The sequence below is a fragment of the Artibeus jamaicensis genome, unplaced genomic scaffold (assembly GCF_021234435.1).
Source record: "Artibeus jamaicensis isolate MK-2021 breed Jamaican fruit bat unplaced genomic scaffold, CSHL_Jam_final contig_475, whole genome shotgun sequence".
NCBI classification, from domain to species: Eukaryota; Metazoa; Chordata; class Mammalia; order Chiroptera; family Phyllostomidae; genus Artibeus; species Artibeus jamaicensis.
In genome coordinates, this window is record NW_026521852.1 from 4,613,004 (window position 1) to 4,633,265 (window position 20,262).

The 20,262-nt window shown below is 46.3% G+C and overlaps 1 protein-coding gene and 1 long non-coding RNA gene across 8 annotated transcripts in view; one reads left to right on the forward strand and one right to left on the reverse strand.

Annotated features, from left to right (window-relative positions):
- ATP2B4 (ATPase plasma membrane Ca2+ transporting 4) overlaps nt 1-20,262 on the reverse strand; it is a 98,058-nt gene that overhangs the window by 24,530 nt on the left and 53,266 nt on the right. For 4 of the 6 annotated variants that reach the window (XM_053667924.1, XM_053667929.1, XM_053667927.1 and 1 more), the window contains exons 3-15: nt 14,096-14,293; nt 13,246-13,503; nt 12,632-12,757; nt 12,055-12,180; nt 10,880-10,915; nt 9,190-9,351; nt 5,986-6,200; nt 5,399-5,641; nt 4,564-4,805; nt 3,431-3,662; nt 2,177-2,360; nt 1,380-1,463; nt 552-658 (exon numbers count right to left, since the gene is read on the reverse strand). In XM_053667924.1, the coding sequence (XP_053523899.1) occupies nt 552-658; nt 1,380-1,463; nt 2,177-2,360; nt 3,431-3,662; nt 4,564-4,805; nt 5,399-5,641; nt 5,986-6,200; nt 9,190-9,351; nt 10,880-10,915; nt 12,055-12,180; nt 12,632-12,757; nt 13,246-13,503; nt 14,096-14,293 (2,213 nt within the window). The remainder of the gene's footprint in view (nt 1-551; nt 659-1,379; nt 1,464-2,176; nt 2,361-3,430; nt 3,663-4,563; nt 4,806-5,398; nt 5,642-5,985; nt 6,201-9,189; nt 9,352-10,879; nt 10,916-12,054; nt 12,181-12,631; nt 12,758-13,245; nt 13,504-14,095; nt 14,294-20,262) is intronic. The other 2 variants (XM_053667925.1, XM_053667930.1) reach the window with 1 other exon arrangement.
- On the forward strand, nt 10,413-14,199 carry LOC128627834 (uncharacterized). 2 transcript variants are annotated; one of them, XR_008392143.1, is made up of 4 exons: nt 10,413-10,775; nt 11,542-12,020; nt 13,358-13,491; nt 14,114-14,199. It is a non-coding gene; the product is annotated as an uncharacterized LOC128627834 (long non-coding RNA). The 2 variants fall into 2 exon arrangements; XR_008392142.1 differs by lacking the exon at nt 10,413-10,775 and having other exon boundaries at nt 10,923-12,020.

The window sequence follows — 20,262 nt, forward strand, 5'->3', positions numbered from 1 at the left end:
TAAAGATGTACTTTGCAATCTGGGGGCTTGTACATGTCCCTGAACATCAGAATCAACAAATGTGCCTGTTAAGAAGACCCAAATATTTCTGGGACCCCCCACCCCCTGGTCCAGACATCACTGAATCAAGGTAGCCAACTGTGCAAGCTTGGAATATGTGACTTTAAGTGAACTTTCCAAGTTATTCTGATGTTCCAAGCCTTGCAAGTAAGAAGCAGAGTGATGAACAGTACAGGCCACAGAGTACATACTATGGAACATGAATTGTCTACAGTGTGTCTAGGCAGATAATATTACCATGTTCACAGGCAAATTTAAGTTGGTCTTGCTTTCCTGGGTAATGATACTTTCTGGTTTCCCTGCCTTTGCTGTCTGTTCTTCATACTTAAGGGTTCCCCATTTATAAATATTAGCACAGACTAGGTAGGTAGGAGAGATGGAGTCAGAGAAAAGAACACAACATGGGATGTGAAGGTTCAGGAAGCCGACCTGGCTTCCTGATGGAGAAGGCAGCTTCCAGTTGGACACAGACACTGCGCCAAGAGGCTTACCATGGCAAAACCGACATCCGCTTTCTTCAGGGCTGGCCCATCATTTGTGCCATCACCAGTGACAGCCACCACCTGGCGCTGCTCCCCAACAGTACTATCAATGATGCCTGGGACAAACAAACACACCTCAGTCAGTCCACACGTGCCACTTGAGGTCACTTGGCAAACCCCGGTCTTCTTCCCTGATCCCTGTCATCCCCTGCCTTCCTATCGCCTTCTTTCCCCTTATGCTGGTAGTTCTGTACTATCCTCTAAGGACAATACCTTGTTTATGGGTAGTACTCTGAGCAAAGAAAGTCTGTCTGGTGCCCTGAGACAGCTATGATGTGATACAAAAGCACCAAATGATTTGAAGGCAGAGATTTGGGGTTAAACTGTACCACTTCCACTAGGAGGTGGGCAATTTGGACATGTCACTTGTCTTTTCAGCCTCAAATGTCCTCATTTGCATAATGAAAATAGTTTAACCTGCCCTGTATAGTTCATAGTATCACTGGCAAACAAGATACAGGGTATAGCAAATTGTGAGTAGGCAAAACAGTTTACTTTTGTATTATTATTTATTAATTATTGTATTATTTTCCATGCAAATAGCTGTAAGCCTATTTTTGCCCCAACTTGTGTGATAATGTTTAAAAACAACTTTACTATACAACCTCCCCAGGGGCTCAGCTGTCTGCTAAACTGTATATTCTCCCCATGAGCGAGAGAGTTCTCCTAAGACCTCCTATTCAGGATAGGAAAGTTGCTTTGGCTGAAGTTTTTAATCTGTCCCTGCCACAGCCTGCCTTCCTCTACCACAGTCACCTGGTCAGGAGCTGACCTCACCTTTCACCAGTGTATGCTTGTCAGTAGGGGAAGATCGCGCCAGGACTCGAAGCTTAGGCCAAATCTTGTCCAGCTTTTCTTGCTCTACCTGCCAATACCAGATCATACCTGGGTCAGTCAAGCTTGGAACAGCCATCCAGGAAAACCTTCCTTTTCCATATACTCCAAGCTGCTGGAAGACCTGATAACTCCATGGCCCATGGAGAGTATGAGCCTGGCCTCCAGTGAAGAAGTAGTTGATTCAGTCTCCAAGGGCAGATTCACTGATGGTGACCGTTCAGGCCCTGCTTATGTTCTCTCTCCTCCCAGTTCCCTACCTGGTTGCTAATCCCCTATTTCTTAGACCCTTGGCATGAGGTAAGCCAGGGTCAGCTGTTGGCTCAGGTGATAAAGTAATGCTTCTGAGGTCTTAGGTTTGATTTCTAGATAGACCAGGAAGCTTTGGTCCACCCTACAGGTAGACCACATCCTCTTACAAACCTGTGCCACCTTTAGTCACAGGGCAGTGACACAAGAGAAAGGAGGCCATGGGAAGTCAGTACAAAACCATCCCGTGACTGAAAAAAAAAATGGAAAGATGTGAAAAGTTAGTGACACTGTCTCAAAAGCTAGCTTGTGAATGAAGATCATGCTAAGAAATTTCTCAATTTTACCACCTGAGCAGTGTTGGTGGAAGGGACATTTCACTATGAACAGACTTTAGTTTAAAAACCACCCCCTTTTCCCATTTGTCTCAGATGACTTCTAGACCCAGCCCTTCCTTTGTCAAGTGAGGCTGTGGTCCTCTCACCCAGGACCTACCTCGCCCTTCTCATTGCGGATGAGTCGGTTGAATTCTTTGCCTTCCAAGCATAGGAAGTCATCCCCAGGTGTCACAATGCCACACTTGGTGGCAATGGCTCGGGCCGTGTTGATGTTGTCTCCTGTCACCATTCTAACAGTAATGCCAGCTCTTTTGCATTTGGTGATAGCTTCTGGTACCTGTGGAGGGTGAGGCAAGAAAAGAGGAGAGGAGGAGTTGGGGTGGTGACACTAGTAAGCAGCATCTGGTCAGTGGTACCTGCTGTGGGAGAGGCACCCTGGCAACAGTGCCATGGGGTACAGGTCATTTTTGCATTGCTTGGTGCCACCTCACTTCTGTCCTACCTATAACACTCACATTGGAATTTGCCTCATTGTAGTCTGAGTTGAAGGGGAAATGGGCTTCAGGAGCCAGGTGTAAAGCTTACTTTGCTACTTACAGTCTAGACTCCTTAACAGGATGCATGTGAACTTTTGAGATCTGGCCACTGCCTTCTTTTCTAGCAGAAATTTTTACCACTCTCCACCCTCCCTGGCCCATGTGCCAACCATATCCATTCTTTGTAGTTTCCCCAAATGCTTGACACCCTTTCTTGCTTTTGGGCCTTGACAGTCCATCTATCTGAACTTCTTAGAAGCAGAGACTTTTTCAATGCTCTAGTGTTCAGAAGAGTGTTTGGCTATTCTGGGGGTGGGAGTAGGGGAATCCACAAAAATGTGTTAATTGGCAACTAGATGCAAAGCTGGTGCCCTGATTATGTCAGCCTCCTAACTATTCTTTTTTTTTTTCTATCAATGTATGGTTGCTTCTTATGAGTCCCCTGCTGGGAACTGGCACCTGCTGGGAACTGGCTGGCAACCCACACATGTGCCCTGACTGGGAATCGAACCGTGATCCTTTGGTTCACAGGCCCGTGCTCAATCCACTGAGCTACCAGCCAGGGCACCAGATGATAAGCCCAGTGGAATGTATGCTTCTCACTGCACACAGCATTAACGTGGGAATGGCACCTTCTACCAGTGCAGCAATCTGCAGCAGTTATGTGAAGCTGGAAGCACAGAAACAGCTATCCTTGTGAGAGGCAGTTAGGTAACTTGTGTGGGTCACAACTAGAAGCAGAACCAATTTCCTGGTTCCCGTGACTCCTGGTGGTTTCCCAGTAGGTCATACTGGGCCTGCATGTGGGTCAGGGGTCGCTGGAACACTTCCATCGATGTGGTCTTACCCTTTCTCCAAGCCAAAGCCTCACCTCTGGGCGCACAGGGTCCTCAATGCCCACCACCGCGATACAGGTGAGTTCAGTGAGGATTTCATTCTCATTGTCCCACGGGGGCTCTACATCATTGAAATCACGATAAGCTAAGCAGATAGTCCGGAGTCCCTCACAGGCCATGGGCTCAATTACAGTGCGCACCATCTCATCTCGGTCCTTATTCTTGAATGGCACTGCTTCTCCTTCCTTGTTGAGGATTCGATTACACCTGGGGAGGTGCACAGTCAGAAAGCAGCATTCCCCTCCACCCCCTACAGCCTTTTGTAGACATTCTGGCAGCTCTGCACTACTTCTAAAGATACTATTCCATGGCCAGAAATCTCTGGCCATCACCCTGCTGGGTCCAGTTTTCCAAGGTCAAGTGGCAGGTAGGTAGGTTATATCCCCAGTATGTAGAATAGTGCTTAGTGGATAGAGTGTGCTCAACAAGAATGTGTTTATTGATAGGAAATAGCTAGAGCCAAGCTGAGGTACTGGTTAATTCAGTTAAGGGCGCTATATGCATATAGATCTGTTACAGTTCTACCCATGTAGAACTGTTAATCCATGTAGAACTGTTGATGACCCAATGGCAGTCTAGCCACTTTGATTAGGTTATATAACTTCTCTGTAATTAGAATTAAGAATAAGAAGGAGGAGTCGGGTGGGAGACTAAAAAAAAAGAAGAAGAAGGAAAAGGGAACAGAGAACTCACATTTCAAGTACTTGCCATGTACAAGGTGTTTGCATACATTGAGTCATTTAATTATAGTAATCCTGTGGGATGGGCAGGTGTTACTATCTGTTTTCAGAGTAGGAAGTGAGAGTTTGCATGGCCTAGGTCTGAATTCTGGCTGTGCCACTATTAGCTATATCATCTTAGCAAGTTACTTAACTCACTGTACTCTTTTTTAAATCATTAGTAAAAAAGAGATGATAATAGCATCTACCTCAATTAACTGTGAAAATTAAATAAAATGAGCTGCTTAATGTACTTAAAAACAATGCTTGACCTAACTAAAGCTCAGATACCAGGAGGCTCGTGCATCAGCGAGTCCAGCATGGAGAGTATGATCTAGACCTTCCAGAGGGAGGATCTTGAAGGGAAAAAGGGAGGAGGGAGTGCTCACTTGCGCAAAATGATCTCGGAGGCGCCCTTGCTGTACATGCGGTAGCCACCACTGGGTTTCTGGATGACTGTGCTCATGGACTTGCGCACCGAGTTGAAGGTGTACACCTTGTAGAGCTTCTCCTCAGGCACCTCACTGCGTACTGCATGGTAGTCCTGCTTCAAGTCTGTGACAAAGCCCAGCAGCGCACACTCTGTCTTGTTGCCCACCTGCCGTGGCAGGCCTCCCTCCTTCTCTGGAGGCTGAGAGAAAAACAGGCAAGACAGTGTTGAATAAGATGCTTCACCTAGGGAGAGAACTCGGGAAGGAAAGAATTCCCCTTAAAATATACATACACAGAGCCTGGAGGGGGGATGTGCAGGGAGGATGGCATTTTTTTTTCAGGGTAGGCAGACAGTAGTCAGTGGTGGACCTTGAGCCATTCAGGGCTTTCGGGGTTTTTAGTTTGCCCTGGGATTGGTGCTGGTGTCTCACCCTAAGCAGATCTTATTCTAATACCCTCTCCAGTTTCTGGAAAGTGAGTTCTTTTTTACTCCTAATAACCCCAATGGTGCTATCAGCATGAGTTCTCTCCATGGAGAAAACTGCCTTTATGTGGTAATTGGAGAGCATTTCACAGCCATAGGTTCCTACCTGTTACCCCCCAGGTCCCTGCCAAATCTATTTCCTTGGATTATTACCTAGTTTCAGCCTAAACATGTTTGCTTAAGAGTGGGAAATGCAATGTGGGATGGCGGTTCAAGCAGAATGAACAAGAAAAGATGCACTGTCTCAGAGAGCATTAATGTTCCCTCTAACCGCCCATCCTAAGTGTCCAGGCAAAGGAAGAGCTTACCAGGATTTTGGAGGTATAGGCACTGTTGATTGAAATGCCATTGACAATAAGGTCCAGGACCGTGGGCACGAGGGCATCGGGACTTGGGAGCTGACGGTAATGGGTATCTCCGATATAAGCTTGTACCACAGTCATGCGGTTCATGGTCAATGTGCCTGTCTTGTCAGAGCAAATGGCTGTGGCATTGCCCATTGTCTCACAAGCATCCAGGTGCCGTACCAGGTTATTGTCTTTCATCATTTTCTATAGAGGACAAGACAAAAGACTTGAGGGGGACCAACTGAGCTCCCCCAATATAGGTCAAAGACCATTTCCTAGCCAACCTCTCTCCACATTTCAATCTCTTGTCCCACACAAAAATGCAGGGCACTGTTCTTGTGATTCCTCTTTAGATTCTTCTACTGGGTCATTTAAACCCTGATGCAACTATCACAATGGTCCTTCCACAGGGCCAGGGATCTGTGCTTTTATGAGGTGCCATACAGAGTCCACAGAGGATAGATTGCCTATCCTTTCATTAAAAGCTACATGGCACTACCCCCCCAACCTCTGTCCTAAAGGAGGAGAAAGTATCGTTCTAGTCTCACCTTCACAGAGTAGGCCAGTGAAATGGTGACAGCCAGTGGCAGCCCCTCTGGCACGGCCACCACCAGTACAGTGATACCGATGATGAAGAACTTGACAAAGTACTGGATGTAGATGGGGGTACACTCGGCTAGCCATGGTTTGCGCTTTATCACGAAGTTGTCAATCACAAAGTACAGAATCAGGATGAAAACGGTGATAGCAGACATGATCAGGCCTGAACAGAAAACAAGTCACATGAACCCTGGCTCTAGGGCACTCTTATGTCCCCAGCCAGAAGCGGATCAGCATAAGTTGCCACCTTTGCCACCAACTTTTAAAACTGCTACTTCCAGGAAGTCATGCTAATATCCCCTACCCATTCTTTGTTGCTTGCATACGATAGTGTTGGGGAAAAGACACAGGTCTAGTTTTAGCACTGCACTAAGTTGACTCGTGGCTTTGGACTACTTACTAATCTTTGACCCTCTCCAGGCCTGTTTCCTCATGCATAAATAAAGGGGCTGGCTGGTCCTGTGTTCTGCAATAGCATTATATGACTCTATTTCAGACCTATCCTCTTTCCATAATTCACAATGCAGTGACCATATTTGCTTGTTTCCTAGTAGTTTATCAATGTGGACTTTTCCTGTAGAAGCCTGTGAATGAATGAATGCCAGACAACTAGCAACTTATGCACAGCAATGGCCTTATAGTGTTAGCATAGCACCTACAAGACAAACGTCCAGAACAGTGCCTCCTAACCTTTCTCCTGACATTCCATAGACAAAAAGTGACAATAATAGCACACACACACACACACACACACACACACACGCACACAGTGCTTCCTGGGCCAGGCAAGCACTTTACAAAAACTACTTATGTAATAATCCTCACAAGAACCCTGTAAGACTAGTTGTTATTATTAGCCCCTTTTCTGAGGAAGTGAAGGCACAGAGAGGTTTTTCATATGGCATGCTGGTAGGGGGACCAACCACCCTGGTTTGCAGACTGAGCAGTCTCCTGGCATGTGGGAGAACTCAGGAGGAAAAGAATCCCCCTTAAAACTTTCAGTTCTAAAATCAATAAAATCCCCAGCAAACTAGGCCAGCTAGTCAACCTACACGCTAAGGTAAATGGAAGAATCTTCTCAAGGTCTGTAAACAACTGGTCTAGGGGTTCCAATTGCCCTGGGATCAGTACCTGGGCAGAGATACCTACATCTGTGGCATAATATCTGGGAAGCACCCTGCCTTAAACCACAGTCTGGTCTGGGTCTTCACTTTTCTCAGGGGCCTGAGGAGCAAGGTGAGGCAAACAAAGTCCCTGGGGTACATAACTGAAAGAAACATCACTTTCAGGGTGGCACAAGGCATCTTATTTGCCTCACCTTAGTCCTGGCCTAGCTTGAAATGTAAAATAAAACAACAGAGGAGACAAGCCATCAGGAGGCTTATACTTCCTAGAGAACATGCAGGGATTAGGAGGACAATAGGAGAGACTAGGCGGAATCTATTTAATGTTTCAAACCTGTGTGCCAGGCTCAATAACTTGATCCCACACCTGCAGTCCATCTCATCCATGTATAGTTTATATTCAAGAGATTTCACAGTCTCTTATTAGCTGGGTGAAGGAACCGAATGAACAGGCTAGATGAACGTTGTCTTAACAACTCTCTATGATGCTTAAAATGGTCTCTATTTGCACTGTCTAGCATGGTAGCCACTAGCCGCATGTCATTATTGAACTGTTTAACTGTATTTAATTTTAATTTAAATAGAAACAACCAAACATAGTTAGTGGCTATGGTAGTGGAGAGCACAAATTCTAGCTACTCAGTGGGTGCTTAGTGGGTCAGCAGCTTTGGCCTCACCTGGGGCTTGTTAGAAATGCAGGCTTTTAGGCCCTACCCCAGAACTCCTGACTCAGACACTATGCTTTAACAAGGTTCGGGTGAACTCTATACAGAGATGTATTGGGCTAGACTAGGATTGTAGTGAACAGAAGGGTAGGGCCTGGAAGTACTGGGTTAGCCAAAAAGCCTGTATGGTCTTTCCCATAAAATAAAAGACATATTTTTTCACTTTACCAATAATCTTATTGATTTGTATATTTTGAGCATGTCGGCTATCTCCTGTGTGGTATAACATTGCCTGTTCTCAATTAATGTCTTGATTTGATCACTATCAACTTCAACTGACTACCCGAGAGTGGAGCACTGTCCACAGATGAACCTCTGGCATGAAATTTTGCAAACCACTTTTGGCACATTTGATCAGTCACAGCACCTTCTCCAAACACTGCAGAAATCTTTGTGTTTCAGTTGTGTTTTTTTACCTTTCTTGAAATAATAAAGCATAATATGCCAAAAATGTTGTGTATTTTTCCATCTTTTAATATTAAAATGGCTACATAAAAATTCAGCAATTTTGATGTTTTTTAAATGCACTTTGATATGACAGCTGTCACAATACAATCTAACAAAATTGTTTGGAATGAAGTTAAAGTGCTTATCTGTTATAAGCGCTACTAGAGCCACTTTTAGAAAAAACAAATGAACTTTTTGGTCAACCCAACAATTAAAGTGGCACAAGAACGTATCTAGACAGATATGTCCACTGCCTTCAGCAATCTTCCTTTTGTTCCCTCCTCCTAACCCCTCACCCCACACCACCACTGAAAAAACATAGAGGACAGAGGATGTGGCAGCAAGTGATGGAGAAGCCACTTCCTCCCATGATACACGAGTGCCTTTAATGACCTCTCTTCTGAAAACAGCATCTGTGGCCACTGTCTCCCTTTTCCCTCCGGTCCTTATTTTGAATTTATAGCTCTGTGCCTGGACTGATGCTACTACTCTGCTAGGGAACTACCTCCAAAAAACAGCAGTCTTCTCTGCCCTTAAGGAATTTACAAGCCCATACATGTGACAGGTAAGGTCTCCCTTTTTGGTAATGTAAATCTCCCATGTTGTGATATAAGTTCTTAACTTCCCATTTATTTGGATGAAAAAGACCTCACGGCCTTTAACTCTTATACACAGGGAAACACTTCTCCCCGAAAGTCTAGGGAGTGGCTAAAAGTGGCAGAGGCAGAAGAACAGGCTTCCTAGACTGAACTAGCCACCAAGAAGTTTGAGCTTCCTCTGCCAGACCTGGGTGGTGTGGAGGAAGAAATCTGGGACAGCCTCGATAACCACAACCAGAAGGCTCCACCCTACTCACCAGCTTTCCCAATCTGAATAGCCAAGCGTGTCAGCTTCCCCTGTAGCACCGACTTCTCCTTCTTGGGTAGCTTGGCCACCTTTTTCTCCTTTTCCTCATTGTCGATCCCCTCCTGGCTGTTGAGTGGCTGGATTTCCAGGGCCACTCCATCCTGAGTCTTTGCTAGGGTGTACACACAGATAGGATGGGTGATCAGGCCAGGTAGTAGTACTGAGCAGTGGGCAGGAGGAAACCAAAACACCCTTCTATCTTCTTCCTGGATTTACCTTGGACCCTGACATCAGTCCTGACCACTCTTACCCCATGCCAGATAGGGTGCTTGCCTTCCACCCTCTATTAGGGCCCGTGAGATGATATTCTATCAACTGGAGATAAAACAAGGGTGCTTCTAGGTATGGATTTACTCAGATGGTGCAGCTTCCTGGCACCGTCTCAGAGCCCCAAGACAGGTTTATTCTAAAGAGGATTAGTCATGCCATAATCACTATTACCAACAACCATCCTTCCTGGAATTTAGTGCTTACAATAGTGAATCTTTATTACAGAAAAGGGCTGAAGGAGAAGGCTGGCAGATGTTTCTGGAGCAAAATGGTCCTAGTCTGCTCTGTTCAAAGGTTTATCTCTCTATGTATAGACTGCCAGGGAAGAAACACAGACCCCAAACACAGGGTGTTTTTCAGTTCCTTCTTCTATCAGTTGAACAAAAGGGGATGGAAATCCATGAGGAAGGTACAGAGTGGGACCTGGAGTTAGTCTTCTGGGGGAGAGGGAAGAAGCTGCTGTAAGGGATACCTAAAATGAGAGAAAAATGGACAAAGACAGTCATATAAATCCATTTTTCTTTTTATAAGAAGTTAAAGAGACCTATAATTAAAGAATTATTTCTGTGCAGCCCTGGTTCTCTGATGTGATGACTTTATTTTTCAAGACTACTATGATGTGGGTGACAGACAAAACAAATTTCTAGGAGCTGAGGACAGCAGTTCTCTCTGGTTCCTTCCCCTCTCCAACCTCAATGCTGCAGAGCTTGGCCCCTTTGCTTAAGATGCCCTTCCTGAGGTACTGTGTCTGCTGTCAGACTCACAAACAAGACAGGGACAGGATGTCAGCACAACCACCAAAAGAGAAACATACATCAGATCAGGGGGAAGAGAACAGACTGTGGTGAGAACAAAGGAAGAGGTGAGAAGAGAGGCACAGATAAAAGTCTTTCTCCAAGCCCCAGAGACGAGCAGAGAAGGATTCCAGACCAGAAGAGAACACCGATGAGGAAGCTAGCAAGAGGAGGGTGCAGGGACTGCCGACCCCAATGGTCCCCCTCCACTGGGGGACCCTGAAGTCTTCCAACCCAGAAGCTGATGACCATTGGTATTTAAATCTGGCCTAGGGCAATGAGGCGAAAGAGGTCAGCACCCTGGGAAGAAGAGGCCAATCCCACACACTCCTGAAAAACCCTGACTTGAGAGGATGCTTGAGCCAACAGCAGAGGGTGCTGCTGTCCTGTCTTGGATTTGGACTGGAACCTTGAGACCACCCCCAAATCTCTGCACCTTCCTCAGGATGAGGCATCTGGGCCACAACAGCAGGTAACAGATTTATGGCGAGGAAGAGGGAGAAGGCAGATGGCCTGGAAAAGTCTGGTTAGAGTGTAGTCAGGTAGAGATGGTAAATGAGTGGGTGGACAGGTTACCTTTGTTGCGATTTTCAGGGACTCCTTGTTTTTTACCTGTTTGAACAAGAAAGAAAAAGTGGGGTGGAGACCCAAAGTGACTATTAAGAGATCAGATATCCAGTTTGTTGGCCCTGCTCAGAGCCCAAAAGGGCAACAGCAAAGGGACTGAGCTGCAGGGAAGGGAATGTGAAGCAAGCTCACGTCTCTGCTTATAGCCCTTCTCACTCACTAGGGGGTCTTGTAAAGTCATAGGACATGGAGCAGACACTCACGCAAGTAAGTGCACATCCACACCTGAGCTGTCTTCTCCTAGAACGTGGCTGCCACTGACCTGAGTTACCTCAGCTAGAGGAATGGGGTAGGGGGTAGGAAGCAAGAAGTTTGAACTATTTCTGCCTAATGGCAAAGGTCCTATAGGGTGTCTCCATGTCAATTCGCCAGCACCAGGCCAGCCTCTTCCTCATTCACCTGCAAGTAGCTGCACAGACGAACAGTCTAGTTCCTGAGGGAGTGTGTTGTTTCCTTTTCATAAACTGCCCTGCACTAAACAGCCCAAGATGGTCCTCCATTCGAGTGGTAGAGTCCTTTCCTTCAAAGAAAGGAGGAATGCTTACCAGAAGTTGTACATTTGGCTTTACTGTCTTTTTCTCATTTGCCTTCTGTTTTTTTCCTTCCTTCAGGAACAAGTGAATGGCCAAGACAGGACTAACTCCATAGTAGACTTCACCTGTTCGCTCACTCTCCTAGCTGGTCTCTCTTCTACTGACAGCCCGTGGTTTCAGCAGGAATCCAGTTTCATCTGCTGACCAGTTTTCCCTTGCCCCTCATGTTTCATTTGGCCCAGCCCCACGCCCCACCATGTTTAAGGAAGAAAGGGATGGGATCGGAGGACTGCACACAGGGCATCTGTGGCCTGAGCGCCTAGCCAGCTCACCTTATAACTCACCTCTTTACAACCCACCAATAGGCACAGAGATGGAGGCTCAAATGCAACCTGATTGGGGAGTCTAGAGCCAGAATCTGGTTTTCATCAGAGAATGCCGGAGAACCAGGGTGTCAGCTTTATCTTGGCAAGGGGTATGGATATGTGCACACTTCATCCAGCTGAGTCTTCCATCCAGATCTGCTCCCTGGTTTCCCAGTGTGTCCACGGAGACAGGTGGGAAGAGAATCTCACTCCAAATACCCCTTACCTTTCTTCTTCTTCTCCTCCTCTTCTCCCTCACTAGCCCCCAAGAGGGTAAAGATGATCCCAGTCTGGGAGTTGACACCCACAGCAGTCACCACCATCCGGCCAGAACCTTCCATGACATGGGTCCCTGTATGAGAAAGGAGAGGATGGGAGGAGTGTTGTTTTCACAGCTCGCCATGCTCTGATGTAAAACAGAGGCTTCCTTCTGCTCCTATGGATAATGATGCACTCAGCAGATAGAAGAAAAAGGTCAACAGCTAGGACCATTTAAAATAGAACAAGTAAATTGGAAGGAAAGGAGATAAATGTGTCTACTTTAGGGTACAGTTTCTTCTCCCACCACCCACCCCCTTCCAGCGGAGCCCTTCCAAGGCCCCTACAGCACTTGCTTCATAAAGAACTTCTTTTAGGTTATCTTATATCCTGTATATAACCCACTAATATGCCATTGCCCCAGCTGAACCCAAGGGAAGGAGATGCAGCAGGGCTGGAAGAGAGAGCAGGGGTTGGATCAGGTCTCTGTGACCTGGCTATGTGGGAGGAGGCAGAACGGAAAGTGAGGTGGCCAAAAGCCATACCTGAGAGCAGCATGGGGTCTCTTTCCAGGGACTTCTTGACGTGGTCAGATTCCCCAGTCAGAGAGCTCTCGTCAATCTTGAGATCATTCCCCTGGATCAGGACCCCATCTGCAGGCAGCAGGTCACCTAGTGTACAGAGGGGAAGGAGCAATAGGGAAAGAGGGGAGGTAAGATCCTGGAGGAGGGCGGAAAACCATGGAACCCCATCTCAACCCACCCCCCCCCTTCCGCACACACAACTAGAGGCAGTGGCTCATAGAATAGCTAGAGAGCCTCTGAAAGACAACTTCAGCTCTGAGTACCTGTAACAAGACTAGTTTCTAGATTTTAAAATTTCAAGCAATTACTGATCCCCCAAACAGCATCCCATAGCCTGAATATTATATACTTTTAACCTGAAGACACATAAGTCTGAAAATCTTTTGGGAGAGTTTCAGTTATTTCTTTCTTTGAGTTTCCTCACACAACCTTTTTAAACATTAACTTAGAAGCTAACACAATTAGGGGTCATATGTTTTTGGGTCCTTAGTAATTCTTAGCCCCCTTAAGCCAAAGGACCTCTTGGCCCTTAAATACAGAGTGTGGCAAGTGTAAGAGAAACCCAGAACTCTCACCATATTTGATTTGGGCGATATCGCCAACCACTATTTCAGCCACAGGGAGCTGGATGATGTGACCATTTCGAATAATGGAGAATTTCTGTTCCTTTTCAATACGGTTCTGCAGCCCTCGGAACTGCTTCTCTTTGCTCCAATCATTGAAGGCCGTCACGAGCACCACGATGATCACCGAGAACAGAATGGCTGCCCCCTCAATCCAGCCGGCTTCGGACTCCCCTTCATCTTCTGGGCTACTCACAGGTAGACCACACTCTAGCCCAGGGAAAGGAAAGAAAGGGGCTTTTGCTGACAATAAACTTGGGGGTAGTGCTTCTGCAATTCCCCCAAAATGGCAAGTCAGGGAAAAAGAATAGTAAAAAATAAAACTTTTGGGTAAAAGAGCTACCCTCCAAGAATACTGGAGGACAGCAGAACTGGGCATCATCTCATCACCATATAATTATTTATGTTAACCCAAAAGAAGCAAATAGCTAGACAGCACAAAACATGTCAATGAAAACTGTAGGCAAGTCACATGTAAAGAACTTATTATTCCCAACATCCACAAATGCCATTAATATTGGCGTTAGGCACTTTGAGAAGCAGGGTTTTGTTGGTTGGGTGAGGATAAAGGATTCATGACATTCTGAATAAGGATTTGATGGGAAAAAGGGAAAAAGACCCTGGAATCAGAATGGATTAAAAGAATCCATTCTTAGCTACTTGTTAGTTTCCTTTAGAGAACCCACCCTGAGTAATGCAGGAAAACTTTCCTGCTATAAAGTCAACCTCTACCACAAAGTGCTTTTTGGTGCTTGTGGAAAGAACCAGATCGGAGTCCTGCTGGGCTGTTCAAGACACTCACGTTCATTTTCTTCACCAGGAGGCCGATAGAAGGACAGAACCAGGGAGATGATGGCTGCGATCTCCAGGATGATGAGTGTGACATCTTGAAGGGCTTCCCACACTAATTCTAAGAAGGTCTTGGGCTTTTTAGGGGGGATTAAGTTCGTTCCAAACACTTGTTTACGTTTTTCCAGATCTGCTGGGTTCCCAGATAGACCTGAAAAGGAGAGAGGAGTGGGACGAATGAGTGAGAAAAATGGGGAAGAGAAGAACAATAGAGAAAGGCAGTGAAAAGACCTCTTTAAAAAAGATCCCTTGCTTCCTGATCTGCCCAAGTACGAGATCCTGTAGGGTGGCCTACTACGCCAATTGGCCCAGGACTCAGAGGGTATGAAACTTTTAGTCTAAAAATGGGCGAGTTGAGACGAGTTGGCACAGAGGCCACCCACTCTTCTTAGTCTCCACGGAAAGCTAACCTAGACCTAAAACTTCACCTGTTGATCACTGGGTTCACACCAGGCTTCAGCTCTAAGAACACAAACATTAAGATGCTTCCTAGGACTCACAGTCCTTCTCTCTCGCATTAACATGGAAATGCTGGCGATGATTTAAAAAGAGAGGCTGCCCACTGACTCGCATACAAAGGCCAGAAAGAACAAGCCATTTGCTCAAGGTCATGCTAGAAGGTGAGGAGACATAGCCCCACCAACTGTCCTGATTCCAAGTTCTAGCGGCTTTCGGAGATCAACAGAAAAGGGACTCTGAGGTGCCAACTCTGGGCACCCCCTTTGAGTACACATAGCACTCACTTTCTGTCACACACACTCGGGAACAAACACACACTACTAAGAGGTACTACTATTCTATTAAGTACTATTTATTTTAAGAAATGCTACGTATTTGAGAAGTACTACTATTCAGGTCGAATAAAAAGAGAACAAAATAAGGCAGAGCCACGAAGTTGGATGGTACACGTCCTTGGTTACAAGCATGCTTCCTCTAACACATGTGATCATGCACCCATGTTCTAGCCATGTTCCCAGAGACAAAACAGAAATATTCCCAGTACCTTTCTGGGAACAGTTCTGGGTTCGAGGTGTTTACACTTTAAGGGAAGTAGGGAAATCCTAAATTTTAATTGCTGTCAATTGTTTTTCTTAAATATTTTATTTAATTATTTTTAGAGAGAGGGGAAGGGAGGGAGAAAGAGAGGGAGAGAGACACCAATGGGTGGCACCATGCACGTGCCCCGACTGGGAATCAAACCGGCGATCCTATGGTTTGCAGACCAGCACTCAATCCACTGAGCCACACCAGCCAGGGGTTACTTTTTTCAAGTTGTTTATACACAACAGCAAATTAGCCCCTTCTTGGCACTTGAAGTTATTGGCTGCACTGTTTGATAGTTTCCCTATAGGCTGTGTGGGGCAACCTTCCTTGTGAAAAACAGAGCCGGTGGGGGAAGTGGTGCCTGATGTTCATATCCCCAGCCTCATGCCCCCTAGTGCCCATCTGTACTACACTGGCCCCCAGCTGAGTGGCACAGTTGAACTCCTCGGAAGGGGGTGCGGACAGGGCTTGGCCAAAGCATTAGAAGCAAGTTGAGACCTGGCTGGTGTAGCTCAGTGGACTGACTGGCTTAGTGAACTCAGCAAGCCTGCAAACTGAAAGGCAGCCAGTTCGACTCCTAGTCAGGGCACATGTGAGAGGCAACTGATCGATGATCAATGTCTCTCATATATCAATGTTTCTTTCCCTCCTTCTGTCCCCCCCTTCCTGTCTCTCTAAAAAATAATAAAATCTTAAAAATAAAAATAATTGTCTCTTTATAAAAAAAAAATGCCCTGGCTGGTGTGGCTAAGTGGATTGAGTGCTGGCCTGTGACCCAAAGAGTTGCTGGTTCAATTCCTAGTCAGGGCATATGCCTGGGTTTCGGGCCAGGTCCCCAGTAGTGGGTGTGTGCAAGAGACAACCACACACTGATGTTTCTCTCCCTGTCTTTCTCCCTCCCCTCCCCTCTAAAAATAAATAAATAAAATCTTTAAAAAAAAGAAAAAAGAAAAAAAGCAAGCTGGGCAGCTTCCTAGAGGCTTCTGCCTCCATCACTCTGAGAAGAAGTCAGCTTCCCAGCAGGAAAGGAGAGCAAGGGCCTGGGAAAGGAGTGTTCCTGATTCCTGGGCAGGACATCTTGCTCCCCAGGCAGGCGGAGGCAGAGTTGCCAGGGGCAGGGCCTTGCTGGTTCTTTCTCCCTAGGGACCCTAGATAGCAAAGCTGTGCCAAATGGGGACTTCTGCGCTGGAGGGCTAGGTTTGCTGGAGGGAATAGGAGTTCTGATAACTTGCCAGTGTACTTGGGGTGCTCCTCAAAGAAACAGGATTCACAGTCTAAAGGGGGGAAGAAGCAGTTTCCTCCTTATCAAGAGTGAGCGTACCAGACTATGAAGGCAAACTATGACATCAGATATTAGAGATCATCACAAGGAACAGCACACTAGCTTAATAAAGGTCAATAACCACCACAACAGCAACTATCACCACAACAAAAGTGTAGCTAAAAGGAACTCATCTGAGGTAGCCCTGCCCTTCTCTGTTCTCATATTAACCCCTTACAATCATCTTTATGACTCCTTTCTCTCTCTCTCTCATCCACTATATCCATTTAGTGAGGACTCATTTTTCCTTTTCTGCTGCTACCATCCTGGTCTATCATCTCTTGCCTGAGTTGTTACAACTGTCTTCTAACTGGTCTCCTTGTGTAGGGGACTGGTTTGTCTTGGCCTTGCAAATGTGACTCAGCTCTGTATGGAAAACCTACAGATGTGAAGGGGTGGGCAGGAGCCAGACCTTCAAACCGAGTTTTCCTGTGGGAATCAGGCCTAGAAAATGCATACAGATTGTTATGGCTTGCTCTTGCTAAAACTCCATCGCCCTGGTCTAAAACAACAAATGTGTATTGTCTATCTTCAAGGTAACTTCCAAAGCCTATGTGAACTCTCCCAAGGACAGAGTGAAGGAGCTCATTGCCATCCCTCTCTGCATGATATTTTTATTTCCTTGATTGTACCTAGAATGTAGACAATAATATTCTATGTGATAGATAATAAATCTTTCTATGATTTAAGACCCCAGGAAAACAATAAAATCCTGTCTAGGCAAGGGTCGGGGCGCTCCCCTCTTGAGGGAGTGGCCGAGGCACCATAGGTACTGTCCCCTTGAAAGAGTAGTTGTGCCTGTTCCCTTTTTCCACACAGGGTTGTTGTCGTCTGTGAATGATTTTCGTGGTAAACCACAACAGGCAGACTTTGTTGGATAGGGTCTGCAACATTCTTCCTTTCTTGTTCTCACTGTCTTCAACAGAGTAGCTGGAATGATATTCTTCAAACCCAAGTCATGACACTTATCTACTCAGAATCCTCTGGTGGCTTTTATTTGGAGTGAAACTGAACACTGAAGACTTTATGATTGCTACTAAGGCCCCTTTGGAGTCCCCAGTCCCCTCAATCCTTAACTCCTACAATTTTTCCCTTGGTCACCAAAATCCCAACCAAGCTAGCCTTCCTACCAGTCTCTGAATGCACTAGACATGCTTCGATTTCAGGGTGCCTGTTCTCTTTGATCAGATTCATCTTCACTAGGTAGGGTTCAGTCTCTCACCTCCTTCAGGTCTCTGTACAAAAATCACCTTCTTTTGTGTGTGTGTGTGTGTTTGATTTATGAATGTTGTAATCTCTAAAATTTATTTTTTATTTAGTCTTTATTGTATAAAAATCACCTTCTTTAGTGAAGCCTACCCTGCCCATTGCATTTAACATTATACCTTCTCTGCCCCAGCACTCCCTATCCCTCTCACCCTGCTTAATTGTTCAGTCCAAGGGTCTTATCTCCTTATATATAAAAGAATATATTCATTTATTGTTTGTCTATCCCCCTCCACCAGGGCAGAACTTTGTCTTTATTTTTTAGGTCTACAGCAGTGCCTGGCACATGGTACGCATACAAATTTGTTAAATGAGCTGAATCAATGAGTAGTAAATAAGTTTGCTAATATTTAATTGATAATTTTGTGCCAGAAACGTCACTAGGCATGTTTGTGTCTTCTTATGCAAACATTATAAACCCCATATGGTAGCTATGATTAACCTCATTTTAGGTACAAGCAAACTAAGTCCTGGAGAGGTTAGGTAACTACTCAAGCCTAGTATGTGACAGAGGCTATACCACTCCACGGGCAGCAGCTGGACGCCAGCCTGCGCATGGTCGGGCTGGGGGATAGAGGCAACTGCACACAGCTGAGGCTTCGTTCTAGTGTGACTAACCTGTCTTGGTTTGCCTGGGACTTTCCAGGTTTTAGCAATGAATCTCCCGCCTCCTAAGCATGCCTCCAAGAACACCCCCCCCCCCCCAAGTCCCAGGCAAACAGGGAGGGTTGGTCACCCTACTTTCTTCACCACAGGGCAATGTGGTGCTTTCCTCTGTACCTTTAAGCAAATCAGCCCTGTTCCCACTGTTATAGCTGGGGTGAATTAGTTCTGTACTCAGGGATGGTGACATCAGGTTTGTCAGAGTCCAACTTACAAATTTTGTATTCAATAAAAGGTTCATTCTCACCTTTTTTGAACCCAAGCAAATGAAACAAGACACATTATGGAAAAAAAAAGGTCAGGCCTTGCTCTTACCTAGATGCCCTCAAAGTCACACACTTACTTCCTTTTTGCCATTTTCTCTCATCTGTCTGTTCCACCTTAAGTCATTTTAAGCTCTTCAATAGCTACCTTAAGGAGCCATGTGGCTGCCCCATTTCCCAGCATGCCCCATGGCAGGGAGGGGCAGGTTGGGCTGTTAGCACGGTAGCCTTGGGAATACTCTCTCAGGCATGTGGCATGGCATAGAAAGCCATGTGGGACTGGGATGTGGGCCAATCCCTGATTCTGGGCTTTCCATTCCAATTCTTCCTGCCCCTGAGAAGCTCTCAGGGCCTGATTTCAGCAGCTGTAATTGCACATTTGTACTTGTCCAGCCCAGAAAGGGTTTTAGTCCCTGATCTCTGCAGTTGCTTCTCAAATACACAGCTTCTTGGAGAGGGAAGAACACTTGGCAGGAAGAGAACCCTAGAAACACAGGGAAAAGGTTTCTCCTACAAATAGTATCATGAAAAAAGAAACCTTGTTCCCAAGGACATGAGAAAGCTCCACCCAAACAGGAGTGCTTCTGGCCCTAAGAGTCAGACTGAACACATGAGTTGGGAGAGGCGACAAGAATGTCAGGCTGTGAAGTCATCGCCCCACCCCCATGATGGGGAGTGACACTGCCCCTGCCCAGGCTGGTGGGAGATGGAATGAGCAGCAGTGGAAAATCTGCGTCTGCTGTGAGTCTGTGCTGGGACCTGGGGCTAGGGAGGGGAAGCTGCAGCCCAGCCTTCCATGGCCCAGCTCCAGGAGGGAAGGGCCAGGGCCAGGGCCAGGACTAGCCTCCCTTGGAGGCTCAGGACTGTTAGCAGAGGCACCCTTATCAGAACCAGCTCAGCCTCAGATAGGGTGGGTCTAGGCTGGGCCTCATGAGGGACTTCCCAGCTGTCTGAGTTATGACACCTTGCCAAGGAGACAGCCGAATCTTCTCCCACACAGAAAGTACAAGGGAGAGATTCCTTTGGGTTGATCTGAAAGCAGTCCTCTCTAATCCATGAGAAGAACAGATATTGGAATACCTTTCAAGCCTTACCTTAAAAGCTGGATTAGGGGACTACTGAGAGTAGCTTCAAATCTATATAGAACCCTACAGGCTTTAGCCAGCCCATCCTGTGGCTAACCAGAAGTTTCCATACTTTCAGCTTCTCCAACTAACACACCCACAGGGTAGGAATGTGTTCTCTATCCTCTGGACTTCCAGCCCCTAGAGACAGGGCAGTCTCCTCCAGGTCATAGCAAAAGGACAGCAGGCTTAGAGAAGAGTACCCTCATTCTCTTCCAAAACATCTGCTGAGGTAGGCCCTTCCTTAGGAAACACCCCGCTTACCTGGTCCTTTGCTCTACACCTGTTTTGAGCACTCCAACTCTGTGACGGAGAAGCGCGAGCTCCCCAAAGGGCCCTCCTCAGCCCTTTACTCAGCCACCTTTTCCCATTCTGTGTGCTCTGGCTTCCATCCAGGTCACACTCCCTAGTGCTCACACCTCAAAGCTCAATGAAATGA